Raw genomic sequence first — 22,458 nt, 5'->3', positions numbered from 1 at the left:
GTATTGACCGTTTTCATTAAAAAGCTGTTGGATCGTGTGGATACCCTTGACAAACCATTCCCTTATAAATAGCGGTTTTCCATCAACTAAGATTTCTTTGTTATTAAAGAGAATGGTTTCGGTTCCTTGATCATAATTGTACAGAGTCTTGATTTCATCAAATGCAATAAGTATGTCTCTGTAGAATGTTGGAATGTGCCTTAAATATTTGACATCGTAGTTACATCGAAGCAGGAAATTGAGACCTCCGTGTTTGTTAAAAAAATAGTCCGGTACTACTTTCCAATTGCAGTTATCTCTAAAGAGAAGTCTTTTGATCCATGCAAGTCTGAGCGATTTTATCGTAAGTTCGATGTCAACCATCCGTAAGCCTCCCGAGGAAAGGTCTTGATACATACTAGTCCGTTTTATTTTGTCCTTCTTATTTTTCCAAAGGAAACGAAACATTTTATCTTTTACCATTGGCACTATTTCCTTAGGGACGTTAACATTTGAAATTGAGTAAATTAAGTTAGATAACCCCAAAGATTTAATTATCAGTACTTTTCCATAGAGTGTTAATCCTCTCGATTTCCAAATGTCTAAATTTGTCTGCAGTTTTTGTACTTTAAAATTAAAGTTCATCTGGTTGTTACCTTTTTCGTCATAGGAAATACAGATTCCTAGTAATTTTGTGGGAGTATTCATCCATTTCATCCCTAGTGGTTTGGTTCTATTATTCAACCATTTCCCTAACCAGAATACTTTTGTTTTCTCTACGTTGAGCACTAATCCAGAGAAATTCCCAAAAGCACTCATAGTTTTCAGGGCTTGTTCAGCAGAAGCCACATCAGCACAAAATAAGTTGGTATCGTCTGCAAATTGGCTTAGTTTGATCTCTGAGCCAAAAATTCTGATTCCTTTCGTGGTTGAGTTTTGTCTTATTTTGTTTGATAGTATTTCTGCTGTCAGGATAAACAGATATGGCGAGAGTGGGCATCCTTGTCTAACTCCTCTAGAGGGTTTAAACCAGTCCGTTGCAAAACCGTTGTTCAAAGCTGCGCTTTCTATGTCCATGTAGAAGATCTCGATCCATTTTCTTAAGCTATCACCGAAATTGAATTTTTTGAGAGCACTTTGAATACAAGACCATTCCAGTGAGTCAAAAGCTTTTTTAAAATCAACTGATATTAATATACCTGGAGTGTTGTTCACCTGAGTTTGCTCCATAATATCACTTATTAATCTTACATTTTCTCCAATATATCTTCCTTTTATGAAGCCCGTTTGGTCCGGATGTACGAGTTTTGAGAGCATTGGCTCAATTCGCCTTGCGATGGCTTTTGATGCAATTTTATAATCCACATTAAGTAAAGTGATTGGTCGCCAATTCTGTAAAAGCAATAATTCACGTCGTCTTTCGGTAAAAGCGTAATTATGCCTCTACGCTGAGAGACCGATAACCTCCCATGCTCGTATGCTCCATTCAGGCTTGCTAATAGATCTGCTCCTACAAGATCAAAGAAATGCTTATAAAATTCTACGGTAAAACCATCCTCGCCTGGTGATTTTCCGTTTTCAAAAGTCTCCAATGATATTTTACATTCTCCGTAAGTCAAAAGACCGTCTAAAGCATCTCTTTCTGCATCGTCTAGTTTAGGAATTTCCATGCTTTCGGTAAACATTTCAAAGCTATCCTGTGCATCTGTTGTTTGAGAATTATACAAATTACTATAATATATTCGGATCATTGATAGAATTTGTGTTTCATCAGTAGTTGTTTCATCATTTTCCAATTTAATTTCGTTGATAGTTTTTCTATTATAGTTCCTTTTTTCTAAATTAAAAAAAGTATTTTGTGGCTTTTTCGCCCTCTTCTACCCAGCGGCATTTAGATCTGAAGATTGCAGATTTACCTTTATTATTATATTGATGTTGGAGTTCTTTTTTGAGGTCATCATATTGTTTAAGAATTCCGTCAATGTTATCAAGGTTCTGGCTATTGCAGATTATTTTATCCAGCTCATCAAGTTGTTGTTTGATCTCCACTTCATGCTTACGAATCGCCTGTGCTTTTCCTTTAGAGAACGAAATGATTGTGCTTCTTATTTCCATTTTAATCAGTTCCCAAAACAGCTGTTGGTCATTTACATAATTATATTTTTCGCGAAGCTGAGGATATAATTCTAGAATTTTGGTTGTGTATTCCTTGTCCTCTAATAGAGAATTACTGAATTTCCAAAAACCCGGTCCTCGAGGATTCTCGTTCGGCCACGACAATGATAATAATATCGTGTTGTGATCTGGTGCTATTGAGGTTTGGATGTCCACTTTTTTAACAAATTTTGTCAAGTGCTTGGATATTAAAAAGAAGTCTATTCTTGTATTCACGCCTAACGTTTTAGACCTGTAAGAGAACCTGTTAACATTCGGATAACGAGTTCTTTGTATGTCGACAAGGTCAAGGGTATCCATGGTGATATTTACCAAATTCCTATATGCTGTTGGCCTCCAAGGAGAACCACCTTTTTTGTCTTTTTTAGATAGCGTACAATTCCAATCACCTCCTACTATAAGAGTTGTAATTTCCGATTTGTCAATTAAGAGACAATTTAGTTCTTGAATGAAACTTACTTGTTGTGTGTGGTCGTTGGGCGCGTATATATTACAAAATGACAATTTTAGACCGTTGTAAGTGAAGTTGATTAAGATTATTCTACCGTCCGCGTCACTGGATGTGAAGGTCACTTTTTCTTTTACCGTTCGATTAATCAAGATACAAACACCTTTGCTATGAGAAGTCCCGTGAGAAAAGTAAATTTCACCTCCCCATTCATTTCTCCAAACGGCTTCGTCGCTTACTTTGGAAAACGTTTCTTGCAGAAAATAAAAATTGGCCTCCTGATCTTTCAAATACGTAAAAATGCTCCTTCTCTTAACCGTATCTCTGAGACCTCTCACATTCAATGAAATTACCGAACATTTGTGTAGGTGTAATTTATGCATTTAAGGATAGATTTTTGGAATAAAAAATTCGGTTCGCATTCCCCCTTGTATTAACAATTGTAAGCACCAAAACAAAACAAAACAAAACAAAAAAATTACCAATAATGAATTTAAAAAACAGACCTATTTTAGGAGTTCCTTCGCTTAGCAATCCAGTCCGTAGTCCCTTCTTTTATTTAGCAGTCCTTTGATATTAACACAGTTTAGAGATCGTCTAAGTCCTCTACACAATAAATCCTTACCGGTGCTCCGCTCGGCGATGTCTTTACGAATATTTTTCCATCCATTGTCCAAGTGCTGGTAATCATGTTATCTTCCTTCATCTTGTTTGCTTTCCAGAAAAGCTCTCTTCGATAATTCGTAAGATTCTCGTTGATGAATATACGCTGGTCTTCTCCAGACGCGAAAGCATAGCTCGGAAATACGTCAGAGGTTTTTACGTTTTTAAGCTTGGTTCTCGCTTTGTAGAGAAGAGATTTTACTTTGTGGCTCACGAATTTGACAATTACGGGTTTAGTGGTTTTTCTTTTCAGTTTGTGTGATATTTCTATATCTTCCGGTTTGATATCGACGTTTATGGCTTCTCCAATACGGATAACAACTTCGTCGGTTGATGTGTACGCGCCTTCAGGTACGCCCAAAATTTCCAACGAATTCTTACGAGAATATTGCTCCAGGTCGTCATATTTTTCTTCTAAGTTATTCATTTCTTCAATATGATCTTTAAGTTTCATTCTTGTGTGGTTAAGCTCGTTCCTCAACGTGTCATTTGCTTTCTCGGCTTTGGTAAGTTTCGTTTTAAGCTTCTCCGTTTCCCTTTGGTTGGCATTTAGGGCGGATTTCAGCTCTAGAATTTCTTGCTTCAGTTCTTGGTTTTCCCTGAGTATCGTTGCAGCTGTAGTTTGTATTTCAACTAGCATCTCCTTGATGTCAATTAGGTTTGGTTCGGGCTGAGTGGCTGCAGCAGTTGGTACTTCGCCGACACTATCCGCCATATTGCATCGTTTCGAAACGTTATCTTCTTCTTCCAATGAACCTCTTTCTCCTCTTTTATGTTTCCCACTAGTCTTCTTCATTGAAATTGGCACTACATAGCATCACTCCAAGATGTGATTAAGGTCGAAAATACCAAGGAAATATTATAAAAGAAGTAAACTTAAGCTCCGCTCAGAAACCACGTCCAACCATGACGGGCTCACGCGTGCTCTCGTAGTGCAAAGAAGTTGTTGTTACTGTTATCAATAAAATACATTTTTTGATAGAGTTTGTATTCATTTATTTTGATATGGGCATACTAAGATGCATCTGCTGTTTAAATTTTGTCAAATATAACTCAAAGGCAAAAAGTATTTAAGAACTAGTACTGTTAGATTTCAGTATAACCCTAACCTCTCCTGGTTCCCATTTTTTTTTTTTTTTTTTTTTTTTTTTCAGAATTAGAATGAAGTTCATGCACGGATTATTCATAGTTATCCAGCCAGTTATCAGTCAGAAATAATTTGATTACATTTTAAGAAGAATAATGATATTTAAGATCTCTGAAAAAGCAAATAGCAGCTCTGAAATTAGTAAAGTCATTGTTTACTACCTCATAAAAGAGGTTATTTAAGTTTGGAAAATTGGCATTCGAGTGTCTTGAGGCCATTATCTCTGAGTCACTTAAAGGGTCGATGTCAAACTCTGGCCAGAAAGTTAGCTGTCCCCCTCTTTCTTCATGTAACTTTACAGCGTCATCTCTGGTCGGGACTAGTCTTTCATTAGTTGGCTTTGTTTTGTCATTTTGGGCCTGCAAATTATTTGGTGTGCCTTTTCCTACAAAAAAAGGAAAAATAAATGATTTTTCAATAGATTACTTCAGAACAATGTTTATGATAACTTTATAGCTTTTAATGAAAACTTTACCAGATCATTATTATTATAATTTTTTTTTTTTTTTTTTTTTTTTTTTTTTTTTACCAGATTATGGTAAAATGAACATGAAAATCATTAACAGGGGCTGCAAACAAGGTCATAATACAGGAAAGTCAGTCTATTAAGATCCTGCATTTTTCAGAGAAATGAAAAATATATTTTTGGAGGAGGCTTTTAGACTTATTACTGTCATGTTGGGGTAAACTCCACTCCAACCCTATATGGAGGAGGAGGGAAGATGGGCCGGGTCTCTGTAAAGTGCGGACCAGATGGCAGCGGATGGCGGATGGCGGATGGAAAAATGCGGATGATAAAATGCGGATGGAAAAATGCGGATGATGAAATGCGGATGACAAAATGCGGATGACAAAATGTGAATGATATTATAGGGAAGGGGGGAATAAGTTTACGATGTTTTCTTACACTCTGAGTTGTAAAATTAGGCCTGGAGAATTCATAGATCGAAACATTTTTTACGCCGGTCATGAAAAAAGTGACATTAAAAGAAAAGAAAAGTAAACGCGGAAAGACTTTGATCAAGGAACAGTAGTTATTCATACTCCGTCTTTTACCACATCAAAAGCCTTCGGCTATTTACCTCTCAGCAAATTTCCTCTGCCGAAAACCAGCATTTTCAAAAATAAGTGAAACACTTCTATGGTCACAGATCGGCTACCCACTGTACCCTAGTCGACAAGTTTGCTGGACACACAGAGCGTTCGCAGCAAAAGACTGTGCACAAGACGTGTGTAAAGGTGTCTCTGTGGCAAGTGGACTGCACAAGGGCCATGGAGTCGTCCAACAGCGACGATTCTCTGACTGAATCTACCTTTGTTTCGAAAACGTGAGTTGATGGATTTAATTTAGTCGATTGAACTTCGAGCTTATCTTTATATCTCGAAATCTTTGTGTGCTTGTCTTGTGAAAGCGCCGGTTCATCTTCCGATGGGCAGGAAAATAAGACCTTTAGAAATGGAAGGTAAGAACGTTTTACAGCTTTTGTTTTGGAACAGATTTCATGCCATTAAAATAGTGGAAACAAAACTTGGACACAAGGAGGAAACGTTCTTTAACTTTTGTAAAGAGTTCTGCCTTTTATAAGCACAGCTGTCACACTATAGCAAGGCAACTTTAAAGCGTAAAATCGTTGATTATCTGAAAAAAACTTTAAGGCCGGACTGCAAAAAACAAATTGGGAAAAGTAAAGAAAATGTTAAAAAGACACCGAACAGCTCTTTTAAAATTAACAGTCTGCATTAAAGCCAAAACGAAACTCTAGATGAAGACTGAGTATTATAAAGAGCGTCGGAATTTTTCACAGGCACAATTTAATATATCAGAAATATATTTTGTTTGGTGTTTCAACCTTAGAAAGGTCCGTTACTATTGACATTACAGGGAAATAAGTTCGCATCTTTTCCTACACTAGCCATTACAGGGAAAAAATGGTTGAGGATGATTGCATTCTGTTTCCGGATATTCTAATTCTCCCTACCTTAAATATCGTAAGGTATTTTTCCCTTGTCTGAATTTTATCATTCGTAATATAGTTACCGCATTTTGTCATTCTCGCATTTTATCATGCGGTTTTTTCCATCCGCATTTTATCATCCGCACTTTGTCATCCGCATTTTATTATCCGCATTTTATCAACTGCATTTTATCATCCGCCATCCGCCATCCGGTCCTCACTTTACAGAGACCCCTCAGAAGCTATACAAACAGTGATGCACCTCCCCCGCTGAAGGGAATAAACTGTTTTAATCTTAAAAAGAAGAAATTGAAAGTAGAAAATCCGATAAAGTGACTCCAAAAACTGTAGAAACTTGGTTGCATGGAATCGTTCAAACAGCGGACGTGAGATCCCGGGTGGGATAAATGTCTAGTGATACGATAAATAATAATAATAATAATAATAATAATAATAATAATAATAATAATAATAATAATAACAACAACAATAAAGCTAAGACAGTGAAGTGTACAGTGTGCATGCCATATATTGGCGTATAATCTCGAGGAGTAGCAATACTCCTAGGACCCTTCATGCTGCTGAATCCACAGTTCTCTTGGTACTGATCGGATGGTCTCTTATTTCCTTACGCTTTAACCACAGATGTTTGTCAGGATTATTGGACCTATTGCAAAGGCTATCGCTACAGAAAAGTATCTTCCTGTGATTCGTCAAGTGGCGGTCAAGGAACCTGCGCTACACTGACAGCTAATCTTCCAAGTATTCACAGTCAGGAAGAAAACGTGTATGTTCAGAGTCTATACGGTGGAGAGCACTCTAGGCTGGGCCTGTCTGATATCAACCGTGAAGGGACATTTGAGTGGAGCGATGGAGCACCTTTTGACTTTCATTATTGGGCGAAACACTAGCCAAACAACTTTCACAATGAGGATTGTGTTCACATTCTTGGGTTCCTTCAAGACCACAAGTATGAATGGAACGATATCAACTGCACAGCCTCCCACAGATTTTCTTGCAGGAGAGGTAACGTTCATGGTTAAGAAAACGACCACATTTTTTCACGGATTACTCTCTCCTAGATCAAAATGAGATAGAACGTAATAGGAACAAAAACAAAATGTCTCGGATAGTAATTTGACTGCCAAGGTCATTTCATAGTAAATAATAGTGTTTTCTTGTTCTGACAACTAAAACTTAACCGGTTAAAATCAGTTCAAAATCATGCGCGTATATGACAGAGTTTGTTCCTTTTCTACGCGAAGCCAATATGTTCGTTGAAGCGCTCATCATAAAAGCAGCGTAAGACGAAGTGTCGATCAAGAACTGCGCTTTTCCCGGCTAAATTTAAGCAGGAATAGATAGCTTTTACCTTCTCGAGATATCTCGTTATTCGGTCTTTGGCGTCCGAGGGTTAAATCAAACGCGGCTCGTTTTATTGTCGAAATGTGAAAAGCATATCGAGCTACAACTTTTGACAAAGTATACGGAAAAAATTCTTCAGGGGAAGTGGGTTCACAGCCACCTTAAATTGTCGAAAATTTGAAATTTAGCAGAAGGTCACGTACGTTCTCGCCTACGCGGGAACGATGACAGGTGGCCGGGAGTGATATGTAGGGGCGGCTGTATTCCCGGTTAGGAGACAACCATCGATTCACCTGTTAATGGCGTCCAAACAACAAATGTTATCATGCAACAGTTAGTGAGAAACAGAGATAGAACCGAAAAGATTTAGCGCCAGCAACTTAGCATTTGTTTAATTAATGCTGTGACCTCAATTTGCTATAGTACTATATAGCCACCAGTTAAAACTGTCATGCATTCTTTTTCAATATAACGTCACAAGTTAATTGCATGGTTTAAAGAGGGGGCGTTGTTGACCTTAAAAATTGAAATTCAATTTTATCTGCTGAGATATTCGAGATCTTGTCATGTTCCTTCACTGCCTAGATTCTAAATATATTTCCCAATTTGTTTTTCCCAGTTTGTTTAATGTAAAGAAAGAGCCTAAGGTCGTAGAAACTCTAAATAAATAGGTTACATGCCAAGGAAAAGAATTTGAAAAGTAACTTTAATTTCTACGTTGCTAACAAATACATTATGCATGTTCCTCTCTTGCTACCCGTTGGCTGGCAGCATGTAATTGGCTATAAACGAAAATTACAGGCATCCATCAACCAAATAATCTGCAATACCTATCAATCCATAAGCCAATAAGGTTGCTGTCCATTGCCACGAAATTTGATATAAATGTGCTTGAAATTTATCGTTCTTAATTTTTCAGTCATTCGGTGAAATTGGTTTGGATCGGCAACAGAAAATGGAACTCCGAATTCATAAACTAAGCAACTATCTTCTTGTCTTGGTGATATTTGTCTCTTCTTCAAATGGTTCTAAGGGTAAAGTCTCTATCATTTTGTAACTTTAAGACATCACTTTAGTCACAATCCGTTTTTCCCTTCGAATTTTCATAACTGCGCGTTTATTTATTTATTTATTCATTTATTTATTTATTTATTTATTTATTTATTTATTTATTTATTTATTTTATCTCTACAAATGAAGTCATTGATGTTGGTGGTAAAACTCTCAGCCGAGGCAGAGATAGAGGAATGGCTTATGCCAAATTTAAGGCTCACAAATTCTCCTACCTCAATATCACCAACATTGGTTCGGATTATGTTCTCAAAGGCAGCGAGTGTGGGCTTGCTTGTGTTAACATATCGTCATGTTTCTCTTTTAACCTGGCTGCATTCTCCGATATCATGAGCGGAAAAATCTTTTGTGAACTGCTCCCATCCGACATTTACAACAATTCAAAAAAATTCGTCGCAAGCCAGTTTCATCATCATTATAGCATCGAGGTAAGTGAAAAATCAACTTTAAAAAATTGAACATATTTCTCTATGCTTCTTTTTGTCATCTTTCACAGTCCTGTGTTTAAGTGGAACAAATTTCTGAAAAAACTTAGCCCGATCAGTAGAGAAAAAAGAGAAGGAAAAAAGAAAGAGGAAAAAAAAAAAAAAAAGTTCTTAAAAGAAATCGGTGCTTCCTTATTTTGAATTTATTGCAATTAAACCGTCACTTTCAAAAAAATTCAGCAGTTTCCTAAGATATGAAGCATTAAATTAATCTTAATTTTTAAATCAATTTTAATTTTTCAAGTTCAGTGACGTTTCTACTCTAATTACTTTCAAAGCGTCACGGAGGCTCAATGCTTAATTAACTAGCCATAGGTTATAATGGGACAGGTCGTAACTTTGTTGATATCCTAATATAAATGTCACGTCATTTCTCGAAAGCTGCTGTCTTTCATTTCTGAAAGGGTATACGTATGAACATTCCCGGGTTTGAATCTACCACAACAGTTTAGTCTTTCTGAACGATTTATAGTTCATTTTTGGCGGATTTCCTGTTTAATCAAAAGAGCTAATAATTTTAGGCTCAAAACTAAAACCCTTTGATTGTGGCACCTAAAAACAATAATAGGAATATTAAACAGAGGAGAATTTCTTACCGAAGTGGGATTGTCTGTTTCATTGGCGGTGTTCGCCGGAAATTATCCACGTAAAATTTTAAACTTGATCAAACAAGACTCTGAAAACTGATTGATTGCTACTGACCAGCCATGCGAATACTAAATATCAGGGAAAGTAATAAGCATTTAAAACAGAGCCGACAGAGCAACTTGGTATAACTGCTCGGCACGAGGACATTGTTTTCTTTTCTTTTTCAGTCTCCATGCATCAGTTAGCCTTGTCAAAACAATGGAAAGTGTGCTGCACATTACGAGAAGAACAGTTATGTGTGCGTGTGTGCCAAGGGATACACAGGGAAATATTGTGAAACAGGTAGCGTTCTAGCTTTTTGTAACGAACAGTAGTAACAGGACTGGGTAGAGTCCAATTCGGTTTGCGGTCATACATGTGACCCAAACTGAACCGGAAAAATGTTCGAGAAAAAACAAATAGACAAAGCGGAGCTTGTTTACCATTTATACTCTACAACCAGTCATGAGGCCATCAAACTTGTGTGTGTAAGTCGGAAGCTCAATGAGGATCTCAAGATGCAAAAATCTAAAAGCCCCCCCATTGTTAAATTCAATTGAAGCCTACCGATGTGATTCAGGATATTTAGAAGACACTCGTGAGCACCAGCACGAGAGCGTGGATGGACACAAATGAAAGTCGTTCTTGTCAAATCAAACAAAATGCTCGGATACCCCAGCGTCTCTTACAAAAGTTATAAGTAACTGTACTTGCGAAATACAAAGCGTACTAGTGAAATTGTATGCTGTTTTAAGAAGATGTTATTCATACGCAAGCTCAAACCAGAACTGAAAGTGCGAACAGATCCAGTTTGTGTTATAATGTTTGTTTAGCCACCTGTTCAGTCATTATGTTAAACATGGCAACATTACATTAAGGATACAACATGGGACTGTAAATAAGACGTTACAAAACCACCGAGAAAGGTGGCAATAGTTACTGCTAGAAAGTGCAGAAAAACGTGTGTGAGTAACCAGTTGTCGAGGAAACACCAGGATCCCTAAGTAATCGGACATGTTTCAGAATGTTTTTAAATCGTTATAAATCACTACTTTTTTGTTTTTCTTATTATTTTCATTTGGAATTAGACATCGATGAGTGCGCTAGTAACCCGTGCCTAAACGGTGGAACGTGCACCGACCAAGTGAATGGCTTCACGTGCAGCTGTGTATTGGGATTCAGAGGAACGCGGTGTCAAATAGGTTAGTGTCTTAATTCATGAAATTCGTGAGAGAGGTTGCGTGCAGCATTCCTAAGGAGAATCGCGAGACTTGAACCACAGTTTGTAACATAATAGCTTAAACTAACAACTCTGGTTCAAGAACAATTTTGCTACAGAAACACCACAGGTACTTCTGTGGAGTAAAATTTATTTAACTCTGGACACCCTTATAAAGTAAACCTCGCTTGTATCTTGTGTTTTGCAACCGGGGGGAAGGATTTAAAGCTATGACACTAAAAATTGAAGGCGATGAAACTTGGAGGATGCATGTTGGGTCCAAAAATGCTTCCTTCGACGAAATCCTATGATAGAATACCCAATGACGTTGTTCGTATTTGCTTTTATGTTTTTTTTTTTTCTTTGTTTTTTATTTATTTCGAATTAGACATCGATGAATGCGCTAGTGACCCCTGTTTCAACAATGGAACTTGCACCGACCGAGTGAATGGCTTCACGTGCAGCTGTGTACCGGGATTCAGTGGAACACGGTGTCAAACAGGTTAGAGTCGATGCCTGCTATTCTTTATTTTGAGAAGTTGCATGCATCACTTGTAAAGAGAATCATGATATCTAGAGCACAGTTTGTTATAACTTATTAAAATAGCAGCTCCGAGCGAAGTTCTAGAGCAATTTTTTTCAGAGAAACACTACAGGTACCTCTGTAGAGTATAATTTTCTTAACTTTGGACACACTTGTGAAGTAGCCCTTGTTTCTGGTGTTTGGGGCAATGAGACCTGAAGCATATGTATTGAATCCAAACGTGCAGCTGTGTAGTGGGATTCAGGGGAAAGCGGTGTCAAACAGGCTAATGTCTTTATGCCTGAAATTCTTTGGAGAAGTTGCATGCAGCGGTTATAAGAGAGTAACGACATTTGGAGTACAGTTTGTCATAATTTATCTAAATAATAGCTCTATGCGAAATTCTTACAGAAACACCAAATGTACTTCAGCAGAGTATAAGTTACTTACCTCTAAACACACTTATCATAAACGTAGCCCTTGTTTCTGGTGTTTTGGGATCATGGGGGAAGGCGTTTTAATACTATGACAGTAAAGATGGAAAGAAATGAGACTTAGAGGAAGCATATTGGGTCCAAAACGGTTGCCTTCAGTAACAAGGACCTATAATATAAATATGAGATGACTTGATTATTATTTGTTTTCATTGTTATTTTAATTTCGTATTAGATATCGATGAGTACGCTAGTAACCCGTGTCTGAACGGTGGAACCTGCACCAACCAAGTGAATGGGTTCACATGCAGCTGTTTGCCGGGATTCAGTGGAACACGGTGTCAAACAGGTTAGTGTCGTTATGCTCATCTTACCATGTCCTTTGTTTCTCACAACTAAAATACGCATGGTTAGATGGTGAATATAGGGAAAAAGTACTAGTGAACATCGCCTTTTTCTCTGTTTGCATTTTATCTGTAACCTTACTTAATTGGCCTCGGAAGTAAAATTCTAGATTTATTTAGCTACAGAAGATGTTCCCCACTCATTGACCCTCTTACAAACCCGTTTACTTGAATATATGTGACTGGCTATCTGTCTAGCTACCTACCTACCTACCTACCTACCTACCTACCTACCTACCTACCTACCTACTTACCTACCTACCTACCTACCTACTTACGTACCGAGCGACCAACCTAACAACCAACCTCCTCTTTTTCTGACCAAACAGCTACGTTAGCAAAATTTAAAATGAAATCGAATTTACAATATTTTAACTTTTGTACCAGAAGTGGAATGTGTTGTTTTCTTATTTTCTTTGTTGTCAGATATCGATGAGTGCAGTGCTTCAGCTGGAGTCTGTGATGTCAAAGCCAACTGCCAGAATACTCTTGGTTCTTATCTTTGTTCGTGCGAAGCTGGATACACCGGAGACGGAAAAACATGCCAAGGTAGATAAACGTACCGCTCTATTGAGTCATGAGGTCCAAGGCAATATAGTCGACACTTCTGAGCCAACAACAGGCTTTTAAGGCCGATAGATCAATTTTTGCCCACGTCAACAAAGTAGACCATTCCTAAATACCGTTAATATTTCCAACCAAAGTTTTAAGCCTCGTATTCAGGATGCAAGCATTTACAATGTCCTTTGCTATCGTGCAACAACTTCTAACAGCTAAAATATGCATGGTAAGATGGTGAATATAGGAAAAAATAACTGGTGGACAACATCTTTTCCTTTGTTTTCAATTTATCTGTAACCTTGTTTAACTGGTCTCAGAACTAAGAATCTAGGACATTTTAGTCACGCAAGTTGCTCCTCGCTGATCGACCTTCTTATAAACCCGTTTACTTAAATACATCTGACCGGCTATCTGTCTAGCTACCTACCTACCTACCTATCCAGCGACCAACCTAACGACCTACCTGTTCTTTTTTGACCAAACAACTACATTAACAAGATTTGAAATGAAATCGACTTTACCAATATTTTACCATTTGTTCCAGAAGTTGAATATGTTGTTTTCTTGTTTTCTTTATTGTCAGACATCGACGAGTGTAGTGCCTCAGCTGGAGTCTGTGATGTCAATGCCAACTGCCAGAATACTCTCGGATCCCATGTTTGTTCCTGTAAAGCTGGATTCACTGGAGATGGTAAAACTTGTACAGGTGAGGGTATGCTTAGTGTGGTAGGAAAGAATGTATATATACTACACAATACAGGGAACAGAGAGTATACCTGCATACGTATTATAATTTTCTCTCTCCCTTTCGTTTTTATGGAAACTAATGGACCTAAGCAAACCATATCAGAAACGGCAACGTCGTGCCGGGGCCAAACGACCTTAAAATCGGTCATTCAGGGCAAGTTTGCGCCCTTTGCATATTTCTATACCAAACTTTGCACACTGCCTTGGATCGTTGTCTTGATCATTTCAAATGTAACAAAATGTCAAAATGTCATATTGCGACGTCATATTTGTTGACGTTACAAAAACGTGTCATACGAACTTTCTAATGTCAAATCACGAAATACATCATTAACAAGAGCATGACTAGGGGACTATTATACTGAAAACCGTTCCTCACTATGAAAAATATTTGTCGAGTTATAGCAATTTAAAGAAATTTCAGTTTCCCCTTCGGAACCATACTGTTCCTCTAAAATCAACCTCCTTGACTTTTTTTCTTCAGTTTTCTTTGAGGAACTCTGAGAATTTGGTAATATAGAGTACTTAGTGCTGTTAAAAATCGTATCATTTTAGACTTTTTAGTCTTGGCCCCTTAAACAAGTTTTTGTTGTTTGAACAATTGATGACGTCACTTCGAATGACGTCACAAATACGTTTTGAGGTGCTTAGAATGGCAGGAAAATCATTGATGGGCATGTTTTAGATTACACCTGTTCTACTCATATAGTACAGTCAATATGCAACATAAGAGAGATTGCTAACAGGAAAACACACCTTCAATATTTATCAAGGGGGGGGGGGGTCACCGGTTTTGGGCTGAGCATTCTCTAAACTACTCTTGCTGTGCTTTTTTCTAAAGAAGTAAAAGAAATTTGGAATTTAAAAACTTTTAATCGAGGTTATTAAATGACGTCATTATCTGTGACGTCATATTTTAATATATCCTGTCAATTTTAATTTCAAAAAAAATGGACATTTGTCCTCTATTCACTTGCCAAGCTTCGCGACGAGATATTTACTACATTTGAAGTTATGCTGAAAAAACCAAAATTGGCGACACCTTGATGACCGTTTTCAGAGCCGTTTGGTCCCAGCGTGGTCGATAAAGCAGAAAAGCGATTACAATAAGCAGCACATTAGTCTTTCGCTTCCTTATTCCATCTTGGTACTTTTCGTCGCCGTTGTCTGCCAACCAACAACGTCAACTTTATTTATTTACTAATTGAATTTAACGAAGCATTTAAATATTCAACTGGATGTTAGTTTCTGGACAGACATAGACATAGACTGTTGCTGGGAATTTTATTAATCCCAGTAGCTAAGTGTCTTGGTCAGATAAAAGGTAGAGTGTCTCTAAAATAAAGATAATGCATATTTTACTGTCTTGGTTAATAGATCCTTTTTAAAAATTGCTGCCAATTGATATCTTTTTTGTGTGCATTTAAATCAGCCCCCCAAAACTCGTTTGAGAGTAGAAATTGTTTGAAATATCAACTCAAAAACGACGGTTAGTCAGGCTTATGTTAATAAGCTAATATGCTGGCATAATTCACAATACTTATACTTATACTTAATTATATATAATTCACAATGGACAGCAATTTATGAAGAGGGTTGATGTGTTCTCTGAAATAAATTTTGATGTCACCGAATTAAACCACTTTCCAGTGTTGTAACCAGGTTTGTCTTACGATCTTTTGTTATACAGCTGTAAAGGACTGTGCTGGGCTGTACAAATCTGGAATAAAACACAGTGGTGTGTATACAATCAACCCTGATGGATTAGGTGCCTTTGATGTTTTCTGTGATCAAACAGCAGCCGGGGGAGGGTGGACAGTGTTCCAGAAAAGAATGGATGGTTCGGTTGACTTCTACCGCGTCTGGGCTGACTATAAACGAGGGTTCGGTAATTTGAATGTCGAATTTTGGCTCGGACTTGATAAGATACAACGCCTGACCAGCAGTGGAAAATATAAGCTCCGTGTTGACCTGGAAGACTTTGCAGGAAACACTGTTTATGCCGAGTACGATTCCTTTGGAGTTGGGAGCGAGGGAACTAAGTATCAGTTGAGCGTGGGAAGTTACTCAGGTTAGTTTCATTTCTACGCTCTAGTATCTCTAGCATCACGTCAATTCAATGGACGGGGGCGTAAGGATTTGCGGTGACGCGGTTTTGCGTTATTTTTGGTGCGGTTTTGCGGAAATCTTTATTTTAACCTGCGGTATTGCGGTTTAATAAGACTAAGCGGTTAGCGGTTTTCATAAATTTTCGATCGCGGTAATCGGTCTGCAGCCGTCTGCGCGTTCCAGTTATGACAGTTATTACTCGGATCCTGACGCTTCCGATGACTTTTGATCTCTTGTTTATGTTTTGCAAGGGACCATTGTTGTGCAAGCAAGCTTTGCTGTTTGTAATTTCCGCTTTTTCCAGTTAAATTGGTATGATTAACCATTTTATCCAATAATACGTCGACTTACTGACTTTCCGGGCTGAGAATCTTTCGCTCGGATTTCCTAGAGTATTTGCCGTGAAATCGTGCGATACAATGGCTGCCGAGCAAGAAGAAGCGGTTATGAGGATGGTCGGGAAGAGACAATGTTACTTCAAGGAGAGATTGGAAGCTCGGCGACGTTTCTACTGGGAGCAAGAACTCGCTTCTGGAGAGTTATACGCTTCAACAATCGTTTGCTTTACTGAACACTTCATGGGGTTGACTACGTTGTCTTCGGGTCATTCAAAATTCTTCTTGGAAAATTTTAAATGAAATTTAAGGTTGATTCAGTGGAATTGCGACCTAAAATGGATATTCTGAGCTCGTATTCGGGATATTTGAGCTTGAAAACTAGCATCTTGACAAATTTTAACCAAACAATAAAGTCGCGGAAAGCTTGCGTTGTGTAACATTCGAGTGGTTTCCAGTGCTGAAGTCGTAAACATCGATGTTTTTCGCAAAACAGCATGTACATGTATGGTGCTATTTTCCATTCATATCACTTAGAGGTCAGTTGAAAGGAGTGTGAATTGGGTGGAACGTTATAAACGATTTTTAGTTCCACAGCAGCATAACGAAGTCAGTCCCACGGACGTGTGTCAATTATTACAGTATTATTTTATGAGTGCGATGATCATACGTTGATTAACATTGACGTACACTTTTATCAAACTAAATAAGGTCGCATTTCTAATGGAATGGCGAACAATAAGTAATGATGACGGCACCGTAGCACATTTGTAACTACGGTTTCGGTATTTTGGTAAATTTCCATGCGGTATTGCGGTTTTTTACGTTTTTTAACGCGGTTTTGCGGTTTTCGGACCCCCCTTACGCCCCCCTCTCAATGCAAACACTTGGATGCTAGGAACGTTCATTCAATTCAATCATCAACAGTGAAAATAGATCGCTGCGTTCCTGATTGGTTGAATATTGTTTTGGTTTTCACTGGCGACATTTCATCGTTTGATTTTCCGATTGGCTAAGTTTTGATTCAGTATAATTTTAACTCATTACAATTTTTGAGTGACTTAATCTCAGTAACTTTGAAATAAGCTACGTTTTATTTACTCTCTGCTTTACTTCAATTAGGAACCGCTGGGGATTCGCTGGCTCATCATAATGGTTATCCATTTACAACAAAAGACCAAGATAACGACAATTCTGGTGGTAACTGTGCTGTGTCTTATAAAGGAGCCTGGTGGTACGTCAACTGTTATTCCAGTAACCTGAATGGTATCTATCATCACGGACATTACAGGGGTAATGATGGTGTTAGGTGGAGCCAGTGGAAATTAGATTCAGCTCAAAGAGCTGAAATAAAGATCCGACCGGTGAATTATTAGACATCTACGCTTCTTTACTATTGACGACAAAATAACAACAATACAAAAGAGAACTTATGAACAGCGGATATCGTCGTTTATATTAATTATGCTTTGCTTTGAAAACCTAAACAGTTTTGCTGTATTGAGTGATTTACAAGTAATTGTCGACAGTAATTGCTTGGCTTTCATAGTTCTACAAATACATGTAAAGTAAAGTAAAGGTGTTGTAGCCAGTAAGAGTAAAGATGCTTTTAAGAACAAGCAGGCTTGGCTTACTTGGGTTTCCCCGGTCTTGCTACAGTTGATTACATGTTTATCTCGACCTCTGATTGGTCAATGTTGCCATTTATTATTGTTGCAGTTTTTCTCTTGCCCAAAGAGGTTCGCATTCATCGAGAGTAACAAAATGGTCTTGATACTACGCGCGCTCAGAGTGATATCGACAGTCGCTGAATGCAGCCTGGCCGAGTAGTCAGCGCGTCGGACTCGTAATCCAGCGGTCCCGGGTTCGAGTCCAGCACTGACCACTAACTGGACTTGTTACACGGCAGCCACGAGTTGAAATCCTCCGCTACGCTCATAAACAGGCAACTGGTTTTCCTCCGGCCAGTTGGGATTCTTAACAATGTTATGTTCAATTTGAATTGTTTGCTTTGGTTTTTTGCTTGGCCCCCTCTCATTAATATTTGTTTTTTGTCGCTTATCCAACTGTGCTGTGCAGTATAAAAGAGTCTAGTGGTACAGGAACTGTTACACCAGCAACATGAATGGTATCTGTCATCTCAAAAAGGTTTCTCTTCCAGAGCCATTTTTCCGAAACATGATCATTCAAAATCTCTAAACATTTGCAAAACGTATTTTAAAACGTTTTTCCTCCAATTACACCTTGATTTACGTTTTAAGTTTTAAAATTAAGAAATCTGCGCAGTGGTAGCCGTATTTCAACATAGCAACGCCCTTAGCAACGGCTCTTTACGGTCAAAAAGTGGTTACAAAATGTAACAAGAGAATTCTGCAAAATGGTCATGAACGTTGTTTTCCTTTATTAGTTACACGCCACTTAAACTTGGTTAACATTTTTATGACCGGTGTGTATTTTGGTATTGAATGCAACATTTATGTAGCTTCTCTCACTATAACCCCTTCCCCAACCGATGCCGCTCCACTCCCCCCCCCACCCCCCCCCCCAGGTTCACATGGGTGGGGGGTGGCATTATTCGCATTTTCGGTATTAGACTGGAACTACAATCGTAAACAAACGTCCTTGGGACACTTGTGTAATTTAACGAATTATCTGTGTTTTACTGCTAAAGTTTGTAAAAAGCGCTGCTTTCCTTTTAAGAACGCGTTACTGTTCCCTCTTCCCACCTAATACAATGTTGGAAACCAGAAGAAATTGCAGGTAGTAGTTTTCAACATTACATGGGGGAAGGGAGGCGAGGTTAGGGAGATGAAGTTATATTTGCGTCTGGTGTGTGCGCAAAAGCGCCAAAAGTGCAAATTTGTCCCAGGAATTTTGTCCATGATTGTAGCTTGCAACTGAGGCTAATGCGAGGAGTCTTGTCATATGGAAATGACATTCATCTCTTTTTCCCCTGCATGAGGAAGCCTTTGTAGTTCGGGGCTGTAATGGCGCATAATATTGTGTTTTCTTGCCGTACAATTTTAAGTAAGAAATTAGTCAATTTTACTGAGTAGGCTCCAGCGATGCCCATCACCAATTAAGGGGCATATATCGAACAATAATTCAAGTTTGTTGTGTTTACATTTCATGTCTTTAAACGGCGAAAAAGAGCGTAAACTTTCAAAATCTCCTTTGATTTGCACGGAGGATGAGCGGCAGTGCTTAGTTCCAACATGGAAAGAACGGCTTTGTTACCAAAAGGGGCTTAGGAGGGGTAGTGTGATGGGGTGGTGGAGGAATTCACGTACGGTGGAACACGGCCAAGTCACGTCGCCGAGTGAAAGCTGATGAGAAAATAGAACAGATAAGGAAAAACTCATGAATGGAAGCCAAGTTGACACAAACGCAAGCATTGTACTGTTTAAAAATACATTTGCCAAGCAAGTGCAGTCAACTAAAACTGAAGCACTTCTACGAAAGTTTCTCAGCTCTAACTTTCGATTTGTGTTCTTTGTATCCAAGAGAATCGTCTACATCACGGACAATCTTTTTAGCCATGTTGCGTACATGAAATTATTAAAAGCGGATTGCAGTAGGAATCTGGGACACAGTGTCAGAGAGAAACTGCTTCATATTTGTCACTTGGCCTTTGAAAAAGGTGTAAACTTTCTACAATCGACCTAGCCCTTTTTTGCGTCTCTGACCTTAGCTTTGCTTAATTCAAAAACAGAGTTGTAAATTCTCGAGTCATTGTCTACCTTGATCTCTGGTGTTTTTCCAAAAGTTCCACTTGGCTTTGTAACCCATGTAACTTTTCTTCCGTGATGTCTGTGAGGAGGTTCGCGTCCTCTTCGCTTAGCCAAGCGTAAGAGCTGTCATACCAATTCGTGTTATACCAATTGGTGTACAGAAATTATTGCGACTATGATCAGTTGTGTTACTGGTTTTCCACAGTATCGTAAATTTTAGTCATCATGTCAGACAGATTTTATTTATCACTGTACTATTAATGATTTTAAATGAGAGCCTGATTCATTAAACGTGACAGTATGCTGGAATCTTAGGAGCTTTATAAGAGACTCCCTGGAAGGTTATCTTCTTCAAAAGGCGCTATTCATTCGGTTCCCACGGTAGGTCAGTTGTTAAACGGACACTGGGTCATGGCTTGCTTATTTTGGATTCTAATCAAAAGCAGTTTATCAACCACATAATCGGAAGTTCCAACACGTGTCCATTTCATTTCGTCCTTAACTATATAAACCAACAGCTTGTTGCAAAATTTGTGTTTAACTTTCGACTAAGGGACAGAAAGTTTTGTGGTGTACTCGAACGTCCTCGCATAAAATGATTCGTTACGCGGCGTTTGGTGTACTTTTCGTCTCAGTTGTTGTTGCCGGCATCAGCAGTCGAGCAAGCTGCAGTGAAGACCCCATCAGTGAAATATTCTTCGCCATGTAATTTCAACAACCACAACAGCTTCTACGCTGTGCGAAACAAAAAGGTCGAGAACCTCCTCACAGACATGAAGAAACAGTTAGATGAGTTACAGAGGCAAGTGGAGGTTTTGACAAGACAAAAGAGTACTAAAAGTAGGCTATGACTAGAGAATTTACAGCAATATTGTGTCAATTCGAATTCCTTTGCAATAGTCCACACTAAGTATGCTTTTTTTTCAAAAATGATTTTGCCAAGCTAAGACCAGACGCGCGAATAAAGAGTTCAAGTCAACGAAAGTCGGGTGCGGATTATCCCTGACATTTTCTCTGATTCCAGCAAGCACCCGCTGTTAATAATTCTAAGTACAAATAGTAGTGAAACTGGAGAATCTCTGTAATGATTGTCTTGGATACGGAAAGCACAAATCGAAAGTTGGAACTCAGATTTTTTTTTCAGAAGTGTTTCAGCTTTAGTTTCAGCGCCTTTAAGGTGGCCGAACACAGTTTTCAAGAGCCTATACCTAATTCACCATTACTTTTAAGCTATTTATGCTTTGGCGCCCGTTTTTTGCAAGAGTCAAGGTTAATCACAGAAAAGTTTATTCTCGCATTTTGGCTAAGGTATGTGCTGTTGCCACGGTAACGGGGCTGGTTAAAAACAAGGCTTAGAAAATGGTTTTTGTTTATTTAAAAAAAAATCCACTCGTTAGATTTTTTTTCATCATTTGCCCACTACGAATTGACATTAAATCCCTTCTGTCAACATTGTTCTAATAAAATTTTGACATAGGCGATTTTCGTAATTCGCCGTAAATAGTTTTCACTGCATGTTCTGTATTATTAAAAATTTCCTATGTCAAAATTCAGATTTTTTGCAATAGATCATTCACGTGGTTTCTGAACTATTTTTTTGCCAAATTTCTTGAAATTCTAACGACTGGATCGTCAGAAATCGGCGAGTTTCTGCAAAAGCAATCGGTCTCAATTTTACGAGCAACTGCGTATGCGCTGCATTTAACTGGGTTCTTTCGGTAACAAAGAAGAAGCCGAGAATTGCTGGGTTCTTTGCGTCGTTACCTTTTCTAACATATCTTTGTAATAAAAGACTAAAGCCATCAATACCGCACTGCGTTCAATAATAGAGAGAAAAATAGCACAGATAGTGCGGGTGTTGAGTAAGTAAAATGATCGCTCTGTTGACGGCATGTTTGTTTTTTGCAATCCCTGTGCGCGCGCTCAATTGCATCAGAAAAAGCGGGCGCGAAAACTGTGTTCGGCCACCTTAAACCTTTCTTTAATAGTATTGTGGTAGCCACGTTCAATTAAGGTTTGCCTTTGCAGCAACTTGGCTTTCATATCCATCAATTTTATTAATCGGTTCTTTTTCCCTTCTTGGCCTCTTCGCTGCCGGCCCACCAGCTTTCAGGCGGTGACTTGACTTAACTTATAGCCTACGAACAGGCTCCCGGCGAGGACGGAAAAAATTTCGGCGCACGCGAAACAGAAGAATTCGGAGAGCAAAGCGATCGGGGCGGGACGGGGGAGCCTGTAGACTTTGTTTTTGATGAGCCTATCCGCCCTTGGTGATAACCCTGAAACAAATCAGCCAATGAGGTGATTAGACCTGTCAAGAAGCTACATTTTCGGTACTTGCAAACAGTTCTAATCGAGCTAATCAAATAGCCGGGCCGGGCGTCATAATATAGAGTGCAAGTAAGCGACATGTTCACGGAATATTTCAAAAACTTTGTCCCTCCAGAGCCAATACTTAGAGAGCTTAAAACATATTTTGC

General features: G+C 38.5%; 2 protein-coding genes and 1 pseudogene across 3 annotated transcripts; 2 read left to right on the top strand and 1 right to left on the bottom strand.

Annotated features, from left to right (window-relative positions):
- Nucleotides 1-3,136: 3,136 nt before the first annotated feature.
- Nucleotides 3,137-4,154, bottom strand: LOC149104272 (uncharacterized). The gene has a single exon (XM_089272063.1). It carries the CDS (start codon nt 4,059-4,061, stop codon nt 3,189-3,191), a length of 873 nt encoding a protein of 290 aa, XP_089128189.1. The 5' UTR covers nt 4,062-4,154; the 3' UTR covers nt 3,137-3,188.
- Nucleotides 4,155-8,931: 4,777 nt separating this feature from the next.
- LOC110058773 (delta and Notch-like epidermal growth factor-related receptor) lies at nt 8,932-12,224 on the top strand (annotated as a pseudogene). Its single transcript, XR_016201651.1, has 4 exons — nt 8,932-9,231; nt 10,104-10,218; nt 11,004-11,117; nt 11,523-12,224. The product of XR_016201651.1 is annotated as a delta and Notch-like epidermal growth factor-related receptor (transcript).
- Nucleotides 11,866-17,866, top strand: LOC110058770 (fibrinogen-like protein A). Its single transcript, XM_089272204.1, has 6 exons — nt 11,866-11,911; nt 12,327-12,440; nt 12,922-13,044; nt 13,640-13,762; nt 15,494-15,874; nt 17,370-17,866. The coding sequence occupies exons 1-6, from the start codon at nt 11,866-11,868 to the stop codon at nt 17,621-17,623; spliced, it is 1,041 nt and encodes a 346-aa protein (XP_089128330.1). The 3' UTR covers nt 17,624-17,866.
- The last annotated feature ends 4,592 nt before the right edge of the window (nt 17,867-22,458 follow it).

The sequence above is a fragment of the Orbicella faveolata genome, unplaced genomic scaffold (genome assembly GCF_042242905.1).
Source record: "Orbicella faveolata isolate gen_17 unplaced genomic scaffold, um_ofav_v1 contig_34, whole genome shotgun sequence".
NCBI lineage: Eukaryota > Metazoa > Cnidaria > Anthozoa > Scleractinia > Merulinidae > Orbicella > Orbicella faveolata.
Note: the sequence above shows the minus strand (reverse complement) of the source record. Positions and strands in the feature narration are given on the sequence as shown.